This window comes from Coregonus lavaretus (genome assembly GCF_964263955.1).
Source record: "Coregonus lavaretus genome assembly, contig: HAP1_SCAFFOLD_353, whole genome shotgun sequence".
Taxonomy (NCBI): domain Eukaryota; kingdom Metazoa; phylum Chordata; class Actinopteri; order Salmoniformes; family Salmonidae; genus Coregonus; species Coregonus lavaretus.
In genome coordinates, this window is record NW_028162578.1 from 357,233 (window position 1) to 377,613 (window position 20,381).

Consider the following 20,381-nt stretch of genomic DNA (forward strand, 5'->3'; position numbering starts at 1 on the left):
GCCAATGACTAGGGTTTTCAATTTGTCAGAGCTAATGGTGGGAGCCTTCGGCGTCTCAGACCCCGTAACGGGAGGAGTAGAGACAAGAGAAGACTCAGACTCAGACTCCGACTCGCTACATAATGGGGAAAACCGGTTGAAAGTTTCTGTCGGCTGAATGAGCGACACCGGTTGAGCATTCCAACAGTATTTCCCTCCAGAAGCCATGAGAAAGTTGTCCGGCTGCGGGGACTGTGCGGGGGGATTTATACTAACGTTACTATCTGTACTTACTGGTGGCACAGACGCTGTTTCTTCCTTTCCTACACTGAAATTACCCTTGCCTAACGATTGCGTCTGAAGCTGGGCTTGTAGCACAGCTATTCTCGCCGTAAGGCGATCGTTCTCCTGTATATTATGAGTACAGCGACTGCAATTAGAAGACATCATGTTAATGTTACTACTTAGCTTTGGCTGTTGAAGATGTTGACGAACCATGTCCAGATAAAGTGGAACACTCTGGAACACTCTCTACTCTGGATCACTCTCTACTCTGGAACACTCTCTACTCTAGAACACTCTCTACTCTGGAACACTCTCTACTCTGGAACACTCTCTACTCAGGAACACTCTCTACTCTGGAACACTCCCTACTCTGGAACACTCTACGCTGGAACACTCTCTACTCTGGAACACTCTCTACCATGGAACACTCTCTACTCTGGAACACTCTCCACCCTGGAACACTCTCTACACTGGAACACGCTCTACTCTGGAAAACTCTCTACTCTGGAACACTCTCTACTCTGGAACACTCTCTACTCTGGAACACTCTCTACCATGGAACACTCTCTACTCTAGAACACTCTCTACTCTGGAACACTCTCTACTCTGGAACACTCTCTACCCTGGAACATTCTCTACTCTGTAACACTCTCTACTCTGGAACACTCTCTACCCTGGAACACTCTCTACTCTGGAACACTCTCTACTCTGGAACACTCTCTACTCTGTAACACTCTCTACTCTGGGACACTCTCTACTCGGTAACACTCTCTACTCTGGAACACTCTCTACTCTGGAACACTCTCTACCATGGAACACTCTCTACTCTGGAACACTCTCTACTCAGGAACACTCTTTACCATGGAACACTCTCTACTCTGGAACACTCTCTACTCTGTAACACTCTCTACTCTGGAACACTCTCTACTCTGGAACACTCTCTACTCTGGAACACTCTCTACCATGGAACACTCTCTACTCTGGAACACTCTCTACTCTGGAACACTCTCTACTCTGGAACACTCTCTACTCTGGAACACTCTCTACCATGGAACACTCTCTACTCTGGAACACTCTCTACTCTGGAACACTCTCTACTCTGGAGCACTCTCTACCATGGAACACTCTCTACTCTGGAACACTCTCTACTCTGGAACACTCTCTACTCTGGAACACTCTCTACCATGGAACACTCTCTACTCTGGAACACTCTCTACTCTGGAACACTCTCTACACAGGAACACTCTCTACTCTTGAACACTCTCTACTCTTGAACACTCTCTACTCTGGAACACTCTCTACGCTGGAACACTCTCTACTCTGGAACACTCTCTACTCTGGAACACTCTCTACTCTGGAACACTCTCTACCATGGAACACTCTCTACTCTGGAACACTCTCCACCCTGGAACACTCTCTACTCTGGAACACGCTCTACTCTGGAACACTCTCTACTCTGGAACACTCTCTACTCTGGAACACTCTCTACCATGGAACACTTTCTACCCTGGAACACTCTCTACTCTGGAACACTCTCTACTCTGGAACACTCTCTACTCTGGAACACTCTCTACCATGGAACACTCTCTACCCCTGAACACTCTCTGCTCTGGAACACTCTCTACTCTGGAACACTCTCTACTCTGGAACACTCTCTACCCTGGAACACTCTCTACCATGGAACACTCTCTACCCCTGAACACTCTCTGCTCTGGAACACTCTCTACTCTGGAACATTCTCTACTCTGGAACACTGTCTACTCTGGAACACTCTCTACCATGGAACACTCTCTACTCTGGAACACTCTCTACTCTGGAACGCTCACTACTCTGGAACACTCTCTACTCTGGAACACTCTCAACTCTGGAACACTCTCTACCATGGAACACTCTCTACTCTGGAACACTCTCTACTCTGGAACACTCTCTACTCTGGAACACTCTCTACTCTGGAACACTCTCTCCTCTGGAACACTCTCTACTCTGGAACACTCTCTACTCTGGAACACTCTCTACCCTGGAACACTCTCTAGTCTGGAACAAATACATCTACAGTGTATTGCCAAAAAATACTCAACAACTTCCTCTCTCTCTCTCTCTCTCTCTCTCTCTCTCTCTCTCTCTCTCTCTCTCTCTCTCTCTCTCTCTCACACACACATGTACACACACACACAAAAAAAAAAAAAAATCACATCAAACATTTATTATCAAAACAGCATCATGCTTTTAAAACTCACATCACTGTAATTGATCCATTTGAAGAAAGAAGTTCAACAGGTTGAAACTGAGTGAAAAACATGGTTGTTGTGGATGTTGTATATTATGTATACACATAGGCTATATATGAAACCAAGACCGAAAAAAACTAATGATAAAATAATGATTGAACCATTATACAATACATAACCTACTGCATATTACGCACGGCAGAAAAACATTAAAAACAGAAAAAAGATTTAAGATGTCTTTCGTACATAATTGGTCTAGCCTTGACTCCACAATTAAACACATTCTAGTAATGTCCTTTGAGTGATGACTGTATTATTATACATACTGGATGGACTGGTTACCTTATGTTACACTCCACACTTCCTATCCATGAGTCTGGGAGAGAACGTATAGGCCCAGGCGATGCTGTTGGTTCATTGATTGTGCAGGGCAGCTTACAGAGTTAGCCTTCCGGTTTACAGAATTAGATGTTAATATAGTCTAGTAATAGGAAGAAAACAAATATGTTCATAATTAATAGGCAGACATATTACCTTTAGCTACAGAATATCTCACCATCGTGCGTTTCCATCTCCTCCCCTCTATCCTTCATTCATTTTTCGAGCGCGCAGAGAGAAGGGCTGTCAACAGTTTAGTGAAATATGTTTCCTTGTGAAAACATGTTACTATTGATGATCCAAAACAGATTCCACCTGGTTTCCCAAATGAAGCACTGGGTAGCTGCAGGAACAGGGTTGGAGAGCCCATGGCATACAGAGTTTGGGCGGAATATCACCTGTCGGGCAGCGAGAGGCTGCATGCTCCTCAAACAGTGGTGGGTTTTTGGAGTGAAATAACCAGAGTATACACAGCATATGATTGAAAAACGAAAAACGAACAGGCAGGAAAGCAGCCTCCATTCACTAGTCGAGCTGTTCCCCTGACCCTGTTCATGCCCATTTGATAATCGGACATTATAAATCGAAACCAATTGTAAAATATTAAGGCCAGGCACCACAGGCAAACATTTTGATTTTGCTTCCATCTGTCAATGTTCCGATTTTGGGATATTTTGGAACTATAACTTCCATACTTTCATAAAATGTACAATTACATCGGCAATAATGTATATAAATACTTGATTTGTATCATTTTATCACAACTCCGTTAACTACACCTAGCATAAATGTCGTTTTTGTTAGCATGTTTCAATGTAGAACTTCAACCGCTATTTTTCAAACTCTCCATGTTGAATCATATATAATTCAACCACTATTTTTCAAACTCTCCATGTTGAATCATATATAATTCAACCGCTATTTTTCAAACTCTCCATGTTGAATCATATATAATTCAACAGCTATTTTTCAAACTCTCCATGTTGAATCATATATAATTCAACCGCTATTTTTCAAACTCTCCATGTTGAATCATATATAATTCAACCGCTATTTTTCAAACTCTCCATGTTGAATCATATATAATTCAACCGCTATTTTTCAAACTCTCCATGTTGAATCATATATAATTCAACAGCTTGTTTTCCGGAGCAGATCGTTACTAGTCCATACATGGCTATATCCTTTGTGACGTAGTGCTGAAAGAGGAGGCATTTACTGACATCCGATTGGTTACTGACATTTTAATGGCACTTTCCGGCAACCTGATTGGTTAAAAGGCCTCAAGTGCCGCACAGAGCTTCCTTGTTTGAAAATATCTCCCGCGAAGAATCCAAGTAAAGAGAGAAAAAATTAGAAAAATCTCGAAGAATATACCTACAGTATGTGAATAAAAAAAGGCGATCTCAGTTAGCCAATGTGAGAAAAGCAGTGAATGAAAGAAAACATGAGCCTGATCAGCCGATCCAGGCAGTGGCAGTACAGGTAGAGGAGGAAAAGGAGGAGGCCGGCAGCAGCGCGTCGAGACACACATTAGTTGAGATGAAGATGACAGCTAGCAGCGATCAACCAGACAGACAGACAGCCAACAGTGGCTTTTATTCCACATGTCACAAAGAAACCAACTTGTACATGATTTGATTTGCCCTAAGTGTCTAAACACTGCACTGAAAATCACCATAGACCCCCACCAACCAGGGATTCTGTAATTCTGTCATGATAGAATGTGCACACTGTGAAGGTGATCGTGATGCATTTAGGAGGAGTGTTTACACTTCCTCCAGGCTGCAGGAGGGCTCCAGGGGAGATGGGGCATTTTATATAAATGTGAGGATAGTTCTTCTAGCACAAGAAACTTGGACTTGGTTATGCAGCTCTAAAGAAAATAAACAAAGTCCTAGGGATTCCTTCCTTGAGTCTCAGCTCATATCAGAGACATGACAGGAGAGTGACATGTCAATATAAAGGGAGAGTAGCCCATTATTGTCAGGTGACTTGCTGTGTATTAATTATATTTAGTAGCCAACTGTGATTACTGAGAAATTAGCTTTACATAAAGTAAATGCATGCTGATATGCTAATATGTACATAGGGTCACATGCTGATATGCTAATATGTACATTGGGTAACATGCTGATATGCTAATATGTACATACGGTAACATGCTGATATGCTAATATGTACATAGGGTAACATGCTGATATGTTAATATGTACATAGGGTAACATGCTGATATGCTAATATGTACATAGGGTAACATGCTGATATGCTAATATTTACATAGGGTAACATGCTGATATTTAGTCCTGCAGTTATGACTGTAATGTTGACAGACATCAAAATAAGTACTTTTTCCCCCCACATTAGTAGCAGAGATTCAGAGAGGGCAACAGCCAATGGGGAGTGCTGCAAAGCTAATTAGAATACGCAGATATAGACCCAGACATGGCAGAGTTGCTGAAGGAGGATGAGGATGCCATCATAGACATTCATGGATCCTTTGATGGCTCTTGGCACAAGAGAGGATTCACTTCCAACTGCGGGATAGGTGTGTACATTGGTGCTGGTACCAGCCAGCCCTAGAAAATGGTGAAGATCCACCCAGTCACAAAAAACATGGAGGCCATACATTCTTTAATTGAGAGGATGCACAGAAAATGGTACCTGTATATCACAGGATGTCAAATGATAACGTCCTCAAAAGAATGTAGCACGGAGGAACCCAGAATGCAAATGAATGTCTGAACTCTAATATGGTCGCGACGCCCCAAAACTGTCTTCTTGGGCAAAAGCCTCATTGCCAGTATGGCAGTAGCCACGTTCAATGAGGGAGCCACTGCTATATCAAATGGGATGGACTAATTGTGTATTGGCAGCACTTTGGTGACACTGGAAGCAATCAGAGAGGAGTTGTGAGAGCTGATGCTGCTTCAATGGAATGTGACAAGGGTAGGCGCAGGTCACATGACACGGTCAAGAAAGTAAAGCAGCACCAGCAACAACTCAAAGAGGGCCGTACATATGGGGCAGGCATAGCTGATTACTGTTCTGCACATTTCAACAGCCATACAAAAGCCTTGGATGTGACACATTGAGCAAAGTGATATGAGAATTTGGCCAAAACTGCATATTTGCCCTACAGACCAGTATTCAAAGCATATGATCTATTGCTTGAAACAAATGTATTAAACGTGCTGATGTATTTGTAAAAGGTATATTTGATGTGTATTTGTCAGTTTAGAAGTGATATATGAAAAAGAGATACATTTAATGTGACGTAAATGGTCATATTTATGGAAAGTACATTTTAATTGCATTAGCCAATCTTTATCAGCCATGTTCTCTAAATGACATGTTCCCCGTGTGACAATTCATTTTTCTCAGTCTTCAGAGGACATTAACATTATTCCACACACAGGTTCTTAGGTTTTATAGTCAGACTTTTACTGTGGCTTTTTTTGATATCTTGTGTCGTTTTGATTTGAAGTGTCATTTTATCTGTAAATATATGCAAAATATGCATCCGTCATACATGTAAATAGTGTTTTTTAAATAATTCCATGAAAAGACAATATTTTGATGAACTGTTCTGTAAAAGTCTTACCAGTGAGCGTCTGGAAGCAATGTGTTGAAAAACGGATTCTCCTAATATGCAAATTAGTGCATATTTAATGAGGTGCTGCCTCATTTGCATATTTAACTTATATAATAAATACAACTTGTAATACTAAAATATATTATATACTTTCAACTGGTAAAGTTTCAGTCTGATGAGAGTAAAGGAAAAACAATCCCTTTTAGTCTGTGGTGCTTGGCTTTAAGAGCAGGTAGGATTTAGTTTCTCCCTGTCTCTGGCCCACACTCCAGTACAGTAGGTGGCAGTAAATCTCCGACTTCCGACTTTAATGAGTTCATGACAACTGGGAAATGGGGAAAAAAAGAGCCCCGACTGGAAACATTTGTTTTAAACGGTCATCCAACTCGGATCCTAGATCAGCACTCCTCCTCTGAGACACTGCCTTTATGAATAAGGGCCCAGGAGTCACCAGGACCAAGAAACCGGACACATACAGTTGTAAAGTCTAGCTACAGCAGGTGTTTACTGCCATCTAGTGGAAGATACCAATTAAACACTTGATTATCAGGGTGGGGAGACGGCTGAGCTGAAACAGAACGTAAAGACGCAGGGAAAGGAGCATCTCTTTATCAAATCCTCCTTCAGAGTCACATGCAGGTAAAACATTGTGATTTCTATATAGTGCTGTATCTGAAAGAGCATATTCTGCAGTTTCTATGACACTTACCTTTATCAAATAACTCTCAACATTCAAGAGGTGCAGCTCTATTTCCAAATGTCACTATTTTCAACAATATCTGTGCTGTCAATGTATTTATCACATGACCACTCCAGCAGCAGCATTGCTCTGGCAACTAAGCAGAAACTAGTAACATCATCCATTTAAAATATGCTGTTCTGTCGTCAATGGATGAATGGCCAATAGAAACCAGATAGAAACTGATAATGATGCATGTGACTTCAGTTTTGGTTAGCCGCGGATGTTGAAACCAACTTGCTCAATGTCTTTCCATATCTGGGGAAAGATGAAACCAGGCCAGCGGGTGAGTGACTCTTTGACTGTGGTTTTGAGACACGTGGAGCCTTACATGGGCAAAGGCAGAATTGTGATCATAGACAGCTTCTTCACATCAATTTCCCTGTCAGACAAGTTGATTGCAAAGAAGAAGCTGCCCCTCTCTGCGCAAAACAACATATCTGCGGAGAGTGGTAAAGCAACACTCACGGTGTGATGGAGAGTGGTAAAGCAACACTCACGGTGTGATGGAGGGTGGTAAAGCAACACTCACGGTGTGATGGAGAGTGGTAAAGCAACACTCACGGTGTGATGGAGAGTGGTAAAGCAACACTCACGGTGTGATGGAGAGTGGTAAAGCAACACTCACGGTGTGATGGAGAGTGGTAAAGCAACACTCACGGTGTGATGGAGAGTGGTAAAGCAACACTCACGGTGTGATGGAGAGTGGTAAAGCAACACTCACGGTGTGATGGAGAGTGGTAAAGCAACACTCACGGTGTGATGGAGAGTGGTAAAGCAACACTCACGGTGTGATGGAGAGTGGTAAAGCAACACTCACAGTGTGATGGAGAGTTTTAAAGCAACACTCACGGTGTGATGGAGAGTTTTAAAGCAACACTCACGGTGTGATGGAGAGTGGTAAAGCAACACTCACGGTGTGATGGAGAGTGGTAAAGCAACACTCACGGTGTGATGGAGAGTGGTAAAGCAACACTCACGGTGTGATGGAGAGTGGTAAAGCAACACTCACGGTGTACAGATGTAAAATAAATAAGTGTTAACTTCCTCAGCACCATGCACCCCACTGTTGCCACTGGCAGTGACCAGAAGAAGAAACCGGAGACAGTGACAGACTACAACCACACAAAGGTATATACAGTATCTCTACCATATACAGATAGCCTTCCCATCTGCCAAACACCAAATAGGATCCCCTTTTATTATATTACATTCATATTATTACTATTAGTATTATCATTCTATATAATTATAAGCTATTCTATTCTATTTTATTTTATGTAAAAGCTTGGTGTGGATGCACTCGACCAGATGTCCAGACTGTACTCTGTAAAAGGGGGTACTCTCCTCTGGCCTGTTGACTGTAATCTGTAAAAGGGGGTACTCTCCTCTGACCTGTTGACTGTACTCTGTAAAAGGGGGTACTCTCCTCTGGCCTGTTGACTGTACTCTGTAAAAGGGGGTACTCTCCTCTGGCCTGTTGACTGTACTCTGTAAAAGGGGGTACTCTCCTCTGGCCTGTTGACTGTACTCTGTAAAAGGGGGTACTCTCCTCTGGCCTGTTGACTGTACTCTGTAAAAGGGGGTACTCTCCTCTGGCCTGTTGACTGTACTCTGTAAAAGGGGGTACTCTCCTCTGGCCTGTTGACTGTACTCTGTAAAAGGGGGTACTCTCCTCTGGCCTGTTGACTGTACTCTGTAAAAGGGGGTACTCTCCTCTGGCCTGTTGACTGTACTCTGTAAAAGGGGATACTCTCCTCTGGCCTGTTGACTGTACTCTGTAAAAGGGGGTACTCTCCTCTGGCCTGTTGACTGTACTCTGTAAAAGGGGGTACTCTCCTCTGGCCTGTTGACTGTACTCCGTAAAAGGGGGTACTCTCCTCTGGCCTGTTGACTGTACTCTGTAAAAGGGGGTACTCTCCTCTGGCCTGTTGACTGTACTCTGTAAAAGGGGGTACTCTCCTCTGGCCTGTTGAGGTGTTCTACAATGTGCTCGACATGACTGCTATCAACACATGTTGTACAAGCAATGCCTTGACAAGACAGTCACCAAGCAGGAGACAGTCAGCAGGAGACATTTCATCATGGATCTGGCATGTGAGCTTGGTGAGAACCACATGAACGCAGAGAAAGAAGCTACAGTCACCAAGCAGGCCGCCAAGACAGCAGGTCCTGCTCTCCCTCTTCCCCAAGCACCACAGCTCCCACTGGGGAAAAAGACACAATGTCAAGACAGCAGGTCCTGCTCTCCCTCTTCCCCAAGAACCACAGCTCCCACTGGGGAAAAACACACAATGTCAAGTCGGCAGGTGCACACCTGTTTATATAGTCAAATTCACATACATCTCAGCTTAAAGCCCCTCCCTCCTGGGTTCCCCCACCACCATCTTCAGTTTCCCCCTCTCTACCGCTCCGCCCACTTCCTTATTCTATGATAGCGGCTAAATTTGACTTATATTCAGTTTAGAAACAATAGTAGTACAATCAATCAAGCCCTTGTTGTGCAAAAATAATCAAGTTCCGTTTAAACTCTGTTCAACTCTGGCTCCGCTCTCTAGTCTGAGGAGAGAGGCAAAAGGCAACAGTCTGGTTTCAGTCTCTGTTAAGGCAGGACAGCCATGGATTAGGGAGGAGCGAGGAATTCGACCCGAGGTCAGATCCCCACTTCACACACACACAAACCCAGTGAGAGGAACGAATTAAGTTATTGCCTAGCAACAGAGAATCCATGTTTAATCCTGACTCCATGTTCGTCATGTTTGTGATAAACAAAGTTTATCTCATCGTTTACTGAAAATTCCTCATCACTGGTTATATTATTATTATTATATTTTTCATTCTACTTTGTCAAAATAAACTGTAAATGGACTTTATTAAGTACTAAAACTCTATTACTAATTGAATCTACAAATAAAGTTGATCAGATGGATTATACTATAATGTTTTTATTGTAAGGGAAACAGAAATAGGCTATAGGCCGATTTTATTTTTACTTTGTATAATTAACTATTGTTGTTATTTATTGATTAATTTCCACTAATATTTCTTCATGCAGTAAATAATTTACAATAGTTGATGCACTATTTATCAAGCGTTTATTTATCAACCATGTTTGCACACCTTGCACCTTGCTGGTTGATATGCATCTGATGCATATGCTAAAGTAGACGCCTGGTAACTTTCTCTAGCGGGTTCTTATATGCTGAAAGAACAGGTGGTTCTAGTGTTAAGGACTGGTAGATGGGTGTTGCTCATGCATTCACTCATGCTGACCGGCTCCAGTACTTTGTTCTTGACTAAAGCGTCCAAGTCAGCCTTGACTTATGGTCTGATAGCATAATGTACAGGTCGTGCTTTCAGAAACGTTGGATTACTGTCTGGCTTAATGCTAAGCTTCCCTGTAATGTCGTTCATACTACCCAGCTGTCCATTAAAGACTTCTCCATGTTTCTTTAAGATGGCAGGTAGGTCTGTGTCTCCATGTGTCATTGTATGCACTGGTGGCCAGTCCAGTGTGATTTTCTCCAACTATGAACATCCCAGTAGTGATGCATAGTCTCCTTTCACAACATAGAGTGGCAGCTTTTCAGTTTGTCTGTTTACCTGAACTGTGACATCAGTGATGCCTCTCACAGCGACAGATTCACCTGTGTAAGTCTTTAACACGAGGTGCGCTGGTTGAAGTGGAAGGTGTTTCAGTGTATTTATTCTGACACAAGAGATACAGCTTCCCCTGTGTTAATCTCCATACTAACCAGCTGTCCCTGTGTTAATCTCCATACACATCAGCTGTCCCTGTGTTAATCTCCATACACATCAGCTGTCCCTGTGTTAATCTCCATACTAACCAGCTGTCCCTGTGTTAATCTCCATACACATCAGCTGTCCCTGTGTTAATCTCCATACTCACCAGCTGTCCCTGTGTTAATCTCCATACACACCAGCTGTCCCTGTGTTAATCTCCATACTAACCAGCTGTCCCTGTGTTAATCTCCATACTAACCAGCTGTCCCTCTAGCAAGGGGGAGACATAGTAGCCGTGCGGCCCGCCAGGAAAAAGTCAGGATTTTCAGTGTGACTTCCTCGTCTGATGAGTCGCTCACCTCAGTGTTCTCTTACTCAACAGTGTGAACATGTCTATTTGTCTTTCATTGGAATGTCTGTTTCTTGTTTCCCGTTTTTTGCAATTTCTCTGTTCTCTTTTTGTTTCTGGAGACTTGTCCGATGTTGCCCTTTTTACCACAGGCTGGACAATCCATGTCCTTCCACCAGCATGTAGAAGCCTGATGTCCCACCTTGCCACAGTGGAAGCATGTGACTTGATTTCCCGGTCTCTGATTTTCAGTTGAAACTCTGTGATCAACTTTTTATTTATTTGAAAGGAACACAGACAAGAACAAATAGCAGCAGGAATGGTTATACAGCTAGAGACACAATACTGTTAAAATATATATCAGAACAAATAGCAGCAGGAATGGTTATACAGCTAGAGACAAAATACTGTTAAAATATATATCAGTATATTATGGAAACTAGTTATTGCAGATAAATACAATTATAATAAACCACATATACAATCACCCACCTCAGCTGCATCAACCCACCCTCCAACCCCTCCTGGGACCACCCCATCCCACCATCCAACCCCTCCTGGGACCACCCCAACCCACCCTCCAACACCTCCTGGGACCACCCCAACCCAACCTCCAACCCCTCCTGGGACCACCCCAACCCACCCTCCAACCCCTCCTGGGACAACCCCAACCCACCCTCCAACCCCTCCTGGGACCACCCCAACACACCCAACCTGATCTCCATTAAATGAAATACTAAATCAAGGTACACATTTGCACAAAAATGATAATTAACGGTCAATCTGTTGGGTAAAACCCACTACAGGAGTTATTTTATGGTTTCAGCTGCAATTATTGTTTGGCCCCATGGATCCTAGCAGTGGATAGTTCTAAATAAATGATATCTATAAAAGTGCTGATCCAATGAGGTGTGGTGGTTGCCATCTTAGTTCCAACATCTTTTTAGCTGCTGTCCAACCTGACAACATTATACGTCTTGGCTGTAATGACAGTGGTGAATTATCATTCAGTAATTACAGTTTGGGGGAACAAGGTATGAGGATACCTCTTTTCAAAACATGTCCACTGGTCACTCCCAGTACATATGATTAAAGGAGCCCAAGGCACCTTGATTACATAGATCACACAGAGGAGCAGTTGTGATTTCTATTAAATGATGTTTTCTAGGTGGAAGGTTTACCCTGTGTATGAGATTAAAATGTATCAGCTGGTGATTAGGATTGTTAGATGAACCCACTAAGTTCCTGATGAACTCAACTGGTGAGCCTCTTTAGCAGCTAGTTCCATGGACACACTGATTTCAATGTCCTTTGCCAAAGTCAGATGACTTTCAGTCAACAGTCTCTTTTGTGTAGCTTCACTCCAAGCTAGATGCCCTCAACCTCACGCAAATTATCAACGAACCTACCAGGTACAACCCTAAATCCGTAAACATGGGTACCCTCATAGATATCATCCTGACTAACATACCCTCTAAATACACCTCAGCTGTCTTCAACCAGGATCTCAGCGATCACTGCCTTATTGCCTGCGTCCGTAACGGGTCCGCGGTCAAACGACAACCCCTCATCACTGTCAAACGCTCCCTAAAACACTTTAGCGAGGAGGCCTTCCTAATTGACCTGGCCCAGGTATCCTGGATGGATATAGATCTCATTCCGTCAGTAGAGGATGCCTGGTTGTTCCTTAAAAGTAATTTCCTCTCAATCTTAAATAAACATGCCCCATTCAAAAAATACAGAACTAAGAACCGATATAGCCCCTGGTTCTCCTCAGACTTGACTGCCCTTGACCAGCACAAAAACATCCTGTGACGTACAGCATTAGCATCAAATAGCCCCCGCGATATGCAACTTTTCAGGAAAGTTAGGAACCAATATACACAAGCAGTCAGGAAAGCAAAGGCTAACTTTTTCAAACAGAAATTTGCATCCTGTAGCACTAACTCCATCAAGTTTTGGGACACTGTAAAGTCCATGGAGAATAAGAGCACTTCCTCCCAGCTGCCCACTGCACTGAGGCTAGGAAACACTATCACCACCGATAAATCTACAATAATCGAGAATTTCAACAAGCATTTTGCTACAGCTGGCCATGCTTTCCATCTGGCTACCACTAACCCGGCCACCAACTCTGCACCCTCTGCTGCAACTTGCCCATGCCCCCCCCCGCTTCTCCTTCACACAAATTCAGACAGCTGATGTTTTGAAAGAGCTGCAAAATCTGGACCCCTACAAATCAGCTGGGCTAGACAATCTGGACCCTTTCTTTCTAAAACTAGCCGCTGAAATTGTCGCTACCCCTATTACTAGTCTGTTTAACCTCTCTTTCATAACGTCTGAGATCCCCAGAGATTGGAAAGCTGCCGCGGTCATCCCCCTCTTCAAAGGGGGTGACACTCTAGATCCAAACTGCTACAGACCTATATCCATCCTGCCCTGCCTTTCGAAAGTATTCGAAAGCCAAGTTAACAAACAGATCATCGACCATTTCGAATACCACCGTACCTTCTCCGCTATGCAATCCGGTTTCCGAGCTGGTCACGGGTGCACTTCAGCCACGCTCAAGGTCCTAAACGATATTATAACCGCAATTGATAATAGACAGTACTGTGCAGCCGTCTTCATCGACCTGGCCAAGGCTTTCGACTCTGTCAACCACCGCATTCTTATTGGCAGACTAAATAGCCTTGGTTTCTCAAATGACTGCCTCGCCTGGTTCACCAACTACTTCTCAGATAGAGTTCAATGTGTCAAATCGGAGGGCCTGTTGTCTGGACCTATGGCAGTCTCTATGGGGGTGCCACAGGGTTCAATTCTTGGGCCGACACTTTTCTCCGTGTATATCAATGATGTCGCTCTTGCTGCTGGTGACTCTCAGATCCACCTCTACGCAGACGACACCATTTTGTATACATCTGGCCCTTCATTGGACACTGTGTTAACAAACCTCCAAACGAGCTTCAATGCCATACAACAATCCTTCAGTAGCCTCCAACTGCTCTTAAACACTAGTAAAACTAAATGCATGCTTTTCAATCGAACGCTGCTGGCACCCGCCCACCCGACTAGAATCACCACTCTCGACGGGTCTGACCTAGAGTATGTGGACAACTACAAATACCTAGGTGTCTGGTTAGACTGTAAACTCAACTTCCAGACTCACATAAAGAATCTCCAATCCAAAGTTAAATCTAGAATCGGCTTCCTATTTCGCAATAAAGCCTCCTTCACTCATGCTGCCAAACATGCCCTCGTAAAACTAACTATCCTACCGATCCTTGACTTCGGCGATGTAATTTACAAAATAGCCTCCAACACTCTACTCAGCAAATTGGATGTAGTCTATCACAGTGCCATCCGTTTTGTCTCCAAAGCCCCATCCACTACCCACCACTGTGACCTGTACGCTCTTGTTGGCTGGTCCTCACTACATGTTCGTCGTCAAACCCACTGGCTCCAGGCCATCTATAAATCACTGCTAGGCAAATCCCCGCCTTATCTTAGCTCATTGGTCACCATAGCAGCACCCACCCGTAGTCTGCGCTCCAGCAGGTATATCTCACTGGTCATTCCCAAAGCCAACACCTCCTTTGGCCGCCATTCCTTCCAGTTCTCTGCTGCCAATGACTGGAACGAATTGCAAAAATCTCTGAAGCTGGAGACTCTTATCTCCCTCAATAACTTTAAGCATCAGTTGTCAGAGCACCTTACCGATCACTGCACCTGTACACAGCCCATCCGAAATTAGCCCACCCAACTACCTCATCCCTATATTGTTATTTATTTTGCTCTTTTGCACCCCAGTATCTCTATTTGCACATAATCTCTTGCACATCTAGCATTCCAGTGTTAATACTATTGTAATTATTCTGCACTATAGCCTATTTATTGCCTTACCTCCATAACTTGCTACATTTGCACACACTGTATATATATTTTCTGTTGTATTTCTGACTTTATGTTTTTTTTTTTACCCCATATGTAACTCTGTTGTTTTTATTGCACTACTTTGCTTTATCTTGGCCAGGTCGCAGTTGTAATTGAGAACCTGTTCTCAACTGGCTTACCTGGTTAAATAAAGGTGAAATAAAAAAAATAAAAAATAAACTCCGTAGCCCACATACTAGTCTGTCTCTAATGATGTCATTTAGAACAGCATTAAACTTACAGTGTTCTGGTAGTTTCTTTAATGCAGCAGCAAACATTGTTACTGATTCTCCCTCTTCCTGATGTCTCCTGTGGAACCTGAACCTTTCAGCATTAACTAGTGGTTCTGGTGAAAAATGTCCTTTAAGTATCTCCACAATATCCCCATACGTCTTATTACCTGTTCTGACTAGCTGTAGCAGGCTGCCTAGTAAATTAATTGTCTTTGGCCCCAATACACTAAAACATTTAGGCACAATGTTGTCCTCATCCATGTCATTTACAAGAACAAAATATTCAAACTGTTCTGTATATGAGCTCCACTGATCAATACTTTCATCAAACTGTCCAATGTTTCCAACATTTCCAATAATTTTTCGTATCTCAATAAGCTCCTGATTATCACTCACTTCAATATTGTCCTCAACCAAAGCAATATTTTCCTCAGTCACGTGATCTTCATTCACTTCACTCACTGAAGTTGCCACCTAAATTCGCTCATTTAGCAGTTTTAATTAAAAGGTTTGTCTTCACAGTTGAATAAATGTCCTTTCCTTTAATCACTGTATATTCCTCCTTTTTAATCACGTTGTTTTCCCACTCCGATGTCCGTCTCCAGTCCTTTTCTGCCGTCCATGACGATGTTAACTCCAGTGGAGGAAAAAGTACCCAAATGTCAAACTTGATTAAAAGTAAAGATCCCTGAATAGAAAATGACTCAACTAAAAGTGAAATTCACCCAGTAAAATACTACTTGAGTAAAAGTTCAAAAGTAGTTGGTTTTAAATATACTTAAGTATCAAAAGTAAATGTAATTGCTATAATATACTAAAGTATCAAAAGTAAAAGTACAAGTATAAATCATTTCAAATTCCTTACATAAAGCAAACCAGACAATTTTCTTGTTTTTAAAATGTACGTTCAGCCAGAGGCACAATCCAACACTCAGACAATTTACAAACAAAGCATTTGTGTTTAGTGAGTCTGCCAGATCAGAGGCAGTATGGATGTTCTCTTGATAAGTGTGTGAATTGGACCATTTCCTGTCCTGCTAAGCATTCAAAATGTAACGAGTACTTTTGGGTGTCAGGGAAAATGTAGTGAAGTAAAAGTAGTCAAAAATATAAATAGTAAAGTCAAGTACAGATACCCCAAAAAACTACTTAAGTAGTACTTTAAAGTATTTTTACTTAAGTACTTTAAACCACTGGTTAACTCTCTTTCTTAGCTAGCTCGACTATGCACTTGCCTCTGCTAGCAATACACTGTGCTAACATTAGCCTAGACTGGACCACAGAAAATAACAGTTTTAAACAGTTGTAAAAACCCACTTCTTCCAGACAGAATAGTTCCTGTAGATTCAGACTTACTCATCACCAATCTTTTGTTATGTCTCGTGGGTTTCATAACCACGTCTGTACAACAATTCAATAATGATGAGACAGGAGACAGGAATCAGTTCAACCATTTATCTGGAACGTGATCATCTCAACACATACAAACCCCCATGATGCTCTGCAGCACAACCCCAATATACAACAAATACATACATAAGTAAATGGACACGAAACAAAACTCATAGAGGAATTTAAATGTTCAGTTGTAGAAAGTAGGGCCATGGGATAGGGTCAGAAAGGTCAGTATGTTTGATAACTGGTTACAGAGGTGACTTAACAAGCATAAGGTCCATTATAACACAGTGAAGTAGAGGTGGGAGCTAAAAGCAGACATGGACAGTGAGACGGTGTGAGGAGGTCAGGGGTGAAACACTAGATCAGGACAGGTAGAAATGGCAGGGCTGGTTGTGTTCAGTGTGTGTGTCCAGTGTGTGTGTGTGTGTGTGTGTGTGTGTGTGTCCAGTGTGTGTTTGTCCAGTGTGTGTGTGTGTGTGTGTCCTGTGTGTGTGTTCAATGTGTGTGTGTCCAGTATGTGTGTGTGTTCAGTGTCAGTGTGTGTGTGTGTGTTCAGTGTGTGAGTGTGTGTGTTTAAAGTGTGTGTGTGTGTGTGTGTCCTGTGTGTGTTTGTCCAGTGTGTGCGTGTGTCCAGTGTGTGTGTGTGTGTGTTCAGTGTGTGTCCAGTGTGTGTGTGTGTGTGTGAATCCAGTGTGTGTATGTGTGTGTGTGTCCAGTGTGTGTGTGTGTGGATGCGTGTCCAGTGTGTGTGTGTGTGTCCAGTGTGTGTGTGTCCAGTGTGTGTGTGTGTCCAGTGTGTGTGTGTCCAGTGTGTGTGTGTGTGTGTGTTCAGTGTGTGTGTGTGTGTCCAGTGTGTGTGTGTGTGTGTGTGTGTGTGTGTGTGTGTGTGTGTGTGTTCAGCGTGTGTGTGTTCAGTGTGTGTGTGTCCAGTGTTCAGTGTGTGTGTGTGTGTGTGTGATCAGTGTGTGTGTGTCCATTGTGTTTGTGTATCCAGTGTGTGTGTCCAGTGTGTGTGTGTGTGTTCAGTGTGTGAGTGTGTGTGTGTGTCCAGTGTGTGTGTGTCCAGTGTCTGTGTGTCCAGTGTGTGTGTGTGTGTGTCCAGTGTGTGTCCAGTGTGCGTGTCCTGTGTGTGTGTGTGTCAGGTGTGCGTCCAGTGTGTATGTGTGTGAGTCCAGTGTGTGTGTCCAGTGTGTGTGTGTGTGTGTGTGTCCAGTGTGTGTGTGTGTGTCCAGTGTTTGTGTCCTGTGTGTGTGTGTGTGTGTGTGTGTGTGTGTGTGTGTCCAGTGTGTGTGTGTCCAGCGTATGTGTGTGTGTCCAGTGTGTGTGTGTGTTTGTGTGTGTCCATTGTGTGTGTTTCCAGTGTGTGTGTGTGTGTCCTGGGTGTGTGAGTGTGTGTGTAAGTGTGTATGTGTGTGTGTCCAGTGTCTGTGTGTGTGTCCAGTGTGTGTGAGTGTGTGTGTAAGTGTGTATGTGTGTGTGTCCAGTGTCTGTGTGTGTGTCCAGTGTGTGTGAGTGTGTGTGTCCAGTGTGTGTATATGTGTCAAGTGTGTGTGAGTGTGTGTGTGTGTCCTGTGTGTGTGTGTGTGTGTGTGTGTGTCCAGTGTGTGTGTGTTCAGTGTCTTTGTTCAGTGTGTGTGTGTGTGTGTGTGTGTGTGTGTGTGTGTGTGTGTGTGTACAGTGTGTGTGTATCAAGTGTGTTTGTGTGTCCAGTGTGTGTCAGTGTGTGTGTCCAGTGTGTGTGTGTGTGTTCAGTATGAGTGTGTGTGTCCCGTGTGTGTGTGTGTGTGTGTGTGTCCAGTGTGTGTGTGTGTGTGTGTGTCTAGTGTGTGTGTGTCTCCAGTGTGTGTGTGTGTGTGTGTGTGTGTGTGTGTATGTCCAGTGTGTCCAGTGTATGTGTGTGTGTGTGTGTCCAGTGTGTGTCCAGTGTGTGTGTGTTTGTGTGTCTAATGTGTGTGTGTGTGTGTGTGTACAGTGTGTGTTTGTCCGGTGTGTGTGTGTTCAGTGTGTTTGTTCAGTGTGTGTGTGTGTGTGTGTGTTTGTACAGTGTGTGTGTATCAAGTGTGTTTGTGTGTCCAGTATGTGTCAGTGTGTGTGTCCAGTGTGTGTGTGTGTTCAGTATGTGTGTTTGTGTCCAGTGTGTGTGTGTGTGTGTGTGTCCAGTGTGTGTGTGTGTCCAGTGTGTGTCCAGTGTGTGTGTGTGTGTGAGTGTGTGTGTGTGTGTGTCCAGTGTGTGTGTATCAAGTGTGTTTGTGTGTCCAGTTTGTGTCAGTGTGTGTGTTCAGTATGTGTGTGTGTGTGTCCAGTGTGTGTGTCCTGTGTGTGTGTGTTATGTTTGACACAGGGACACTGAGGAACCCCAAAGGTCAAAGGGGTCATCCCAAACCCTAAACCCTGGATAGAGGTGCTCAGTGAATGTGGAGTGGAATGTGTACAGGTGGGTCAGTGTGTCAGAGGAGACTCTGTAGAAGGACAGAGTGCCGGCTGGCCAGTCCAGATACACTCCTACTCTGTGGGAGCTGGAGGAGGGGACATCTATGGTAATGTTATTATTATTGTGACAGGCAGAGTAACTGTTGTCAGAGCAGATCAGACTCCAGGACTTGTCATTGTATCCAAGACAACAGTCATCACCCCATCCTCTCCTGCTGATTTCTTTATATGTCACTCCTATATCAGCCCCCCCACTCCACTCTACCTCCCAGTAACAGCGCCCAGTCAGACCCTCTCTACACAGCACCTGTCTCCAGACCTCAAATCTCTCTGGGTGATCAGGATACGGCTGCTCCTCTCTCCTCCATGTCACCTTTCTGTTCTCCTCAGACAGAGAGAGGAGTCTGTTTACTGTGTTTAGGTCCAGTGTGAGATCACAGACATCTGATGGATGAAACCAGATACAATATTAGAAATCATCATCATTCACATTAGAATGTTAACTCACTTTTCACTAATTCATTTAATGTAGATGTTTCTAGGTATCAAAAGGAGAAGTTAAGGTAACTTGAGACTTGTTGAATGATCATATGTTATACTGTATGGTAATATAAAACACACTTATTCCCATTAATTACACACACACACACACCCTGAACACACACACACATCCTGAACACACACACACACACACACACTGGACACACACACACATCCTGAACACACACACACACACACACACACACTGAACACACACACAACCTGAACAAACACACAAACACACACACATCCTGAACACACACACACACACACACACACACACACACACACACACACACACACACACACACACACATCCTGAACACACACACACACACATCCTGAACACACACATACACACACACTGGATACACACACACACACACACACACACACACACACACATTTCTAACGTAACACGAACACGTCACACACAGACACACACATTGTCAAAGCAACTCATTGTATACTTTGGTGTCCCTGATTTGTGCTTCTGTAGAACTACAGCTGATATTTAATATGACCAAGTAAGTAATGATGGTGGTCTTTGACT

General features: G+C 43.4%; 1 protein-coding gene across 1 annotated transcript; it reads right to left on the minus strand.

Moving 5' to 3' along the window:
* Window positions 1-15,219: 15,219 nt before the first annotated feature.
* Window positions 15,220-19,745, minus strand: LOC311119149 (neoverrucotoxin subunit beta-like; the record flags this gene model as incomplete). Its single annotated transcript, XM_084193893.1, has 1 exon — window positions 15,220-19,745. A coding segment is annotated over one exon (561 nt), but the record flags the coding sequence as incomplete, so codon positions are not given.
* Between the last annotated feature and the right edge of the window lie 636 nt (window positions 19,746-20,381).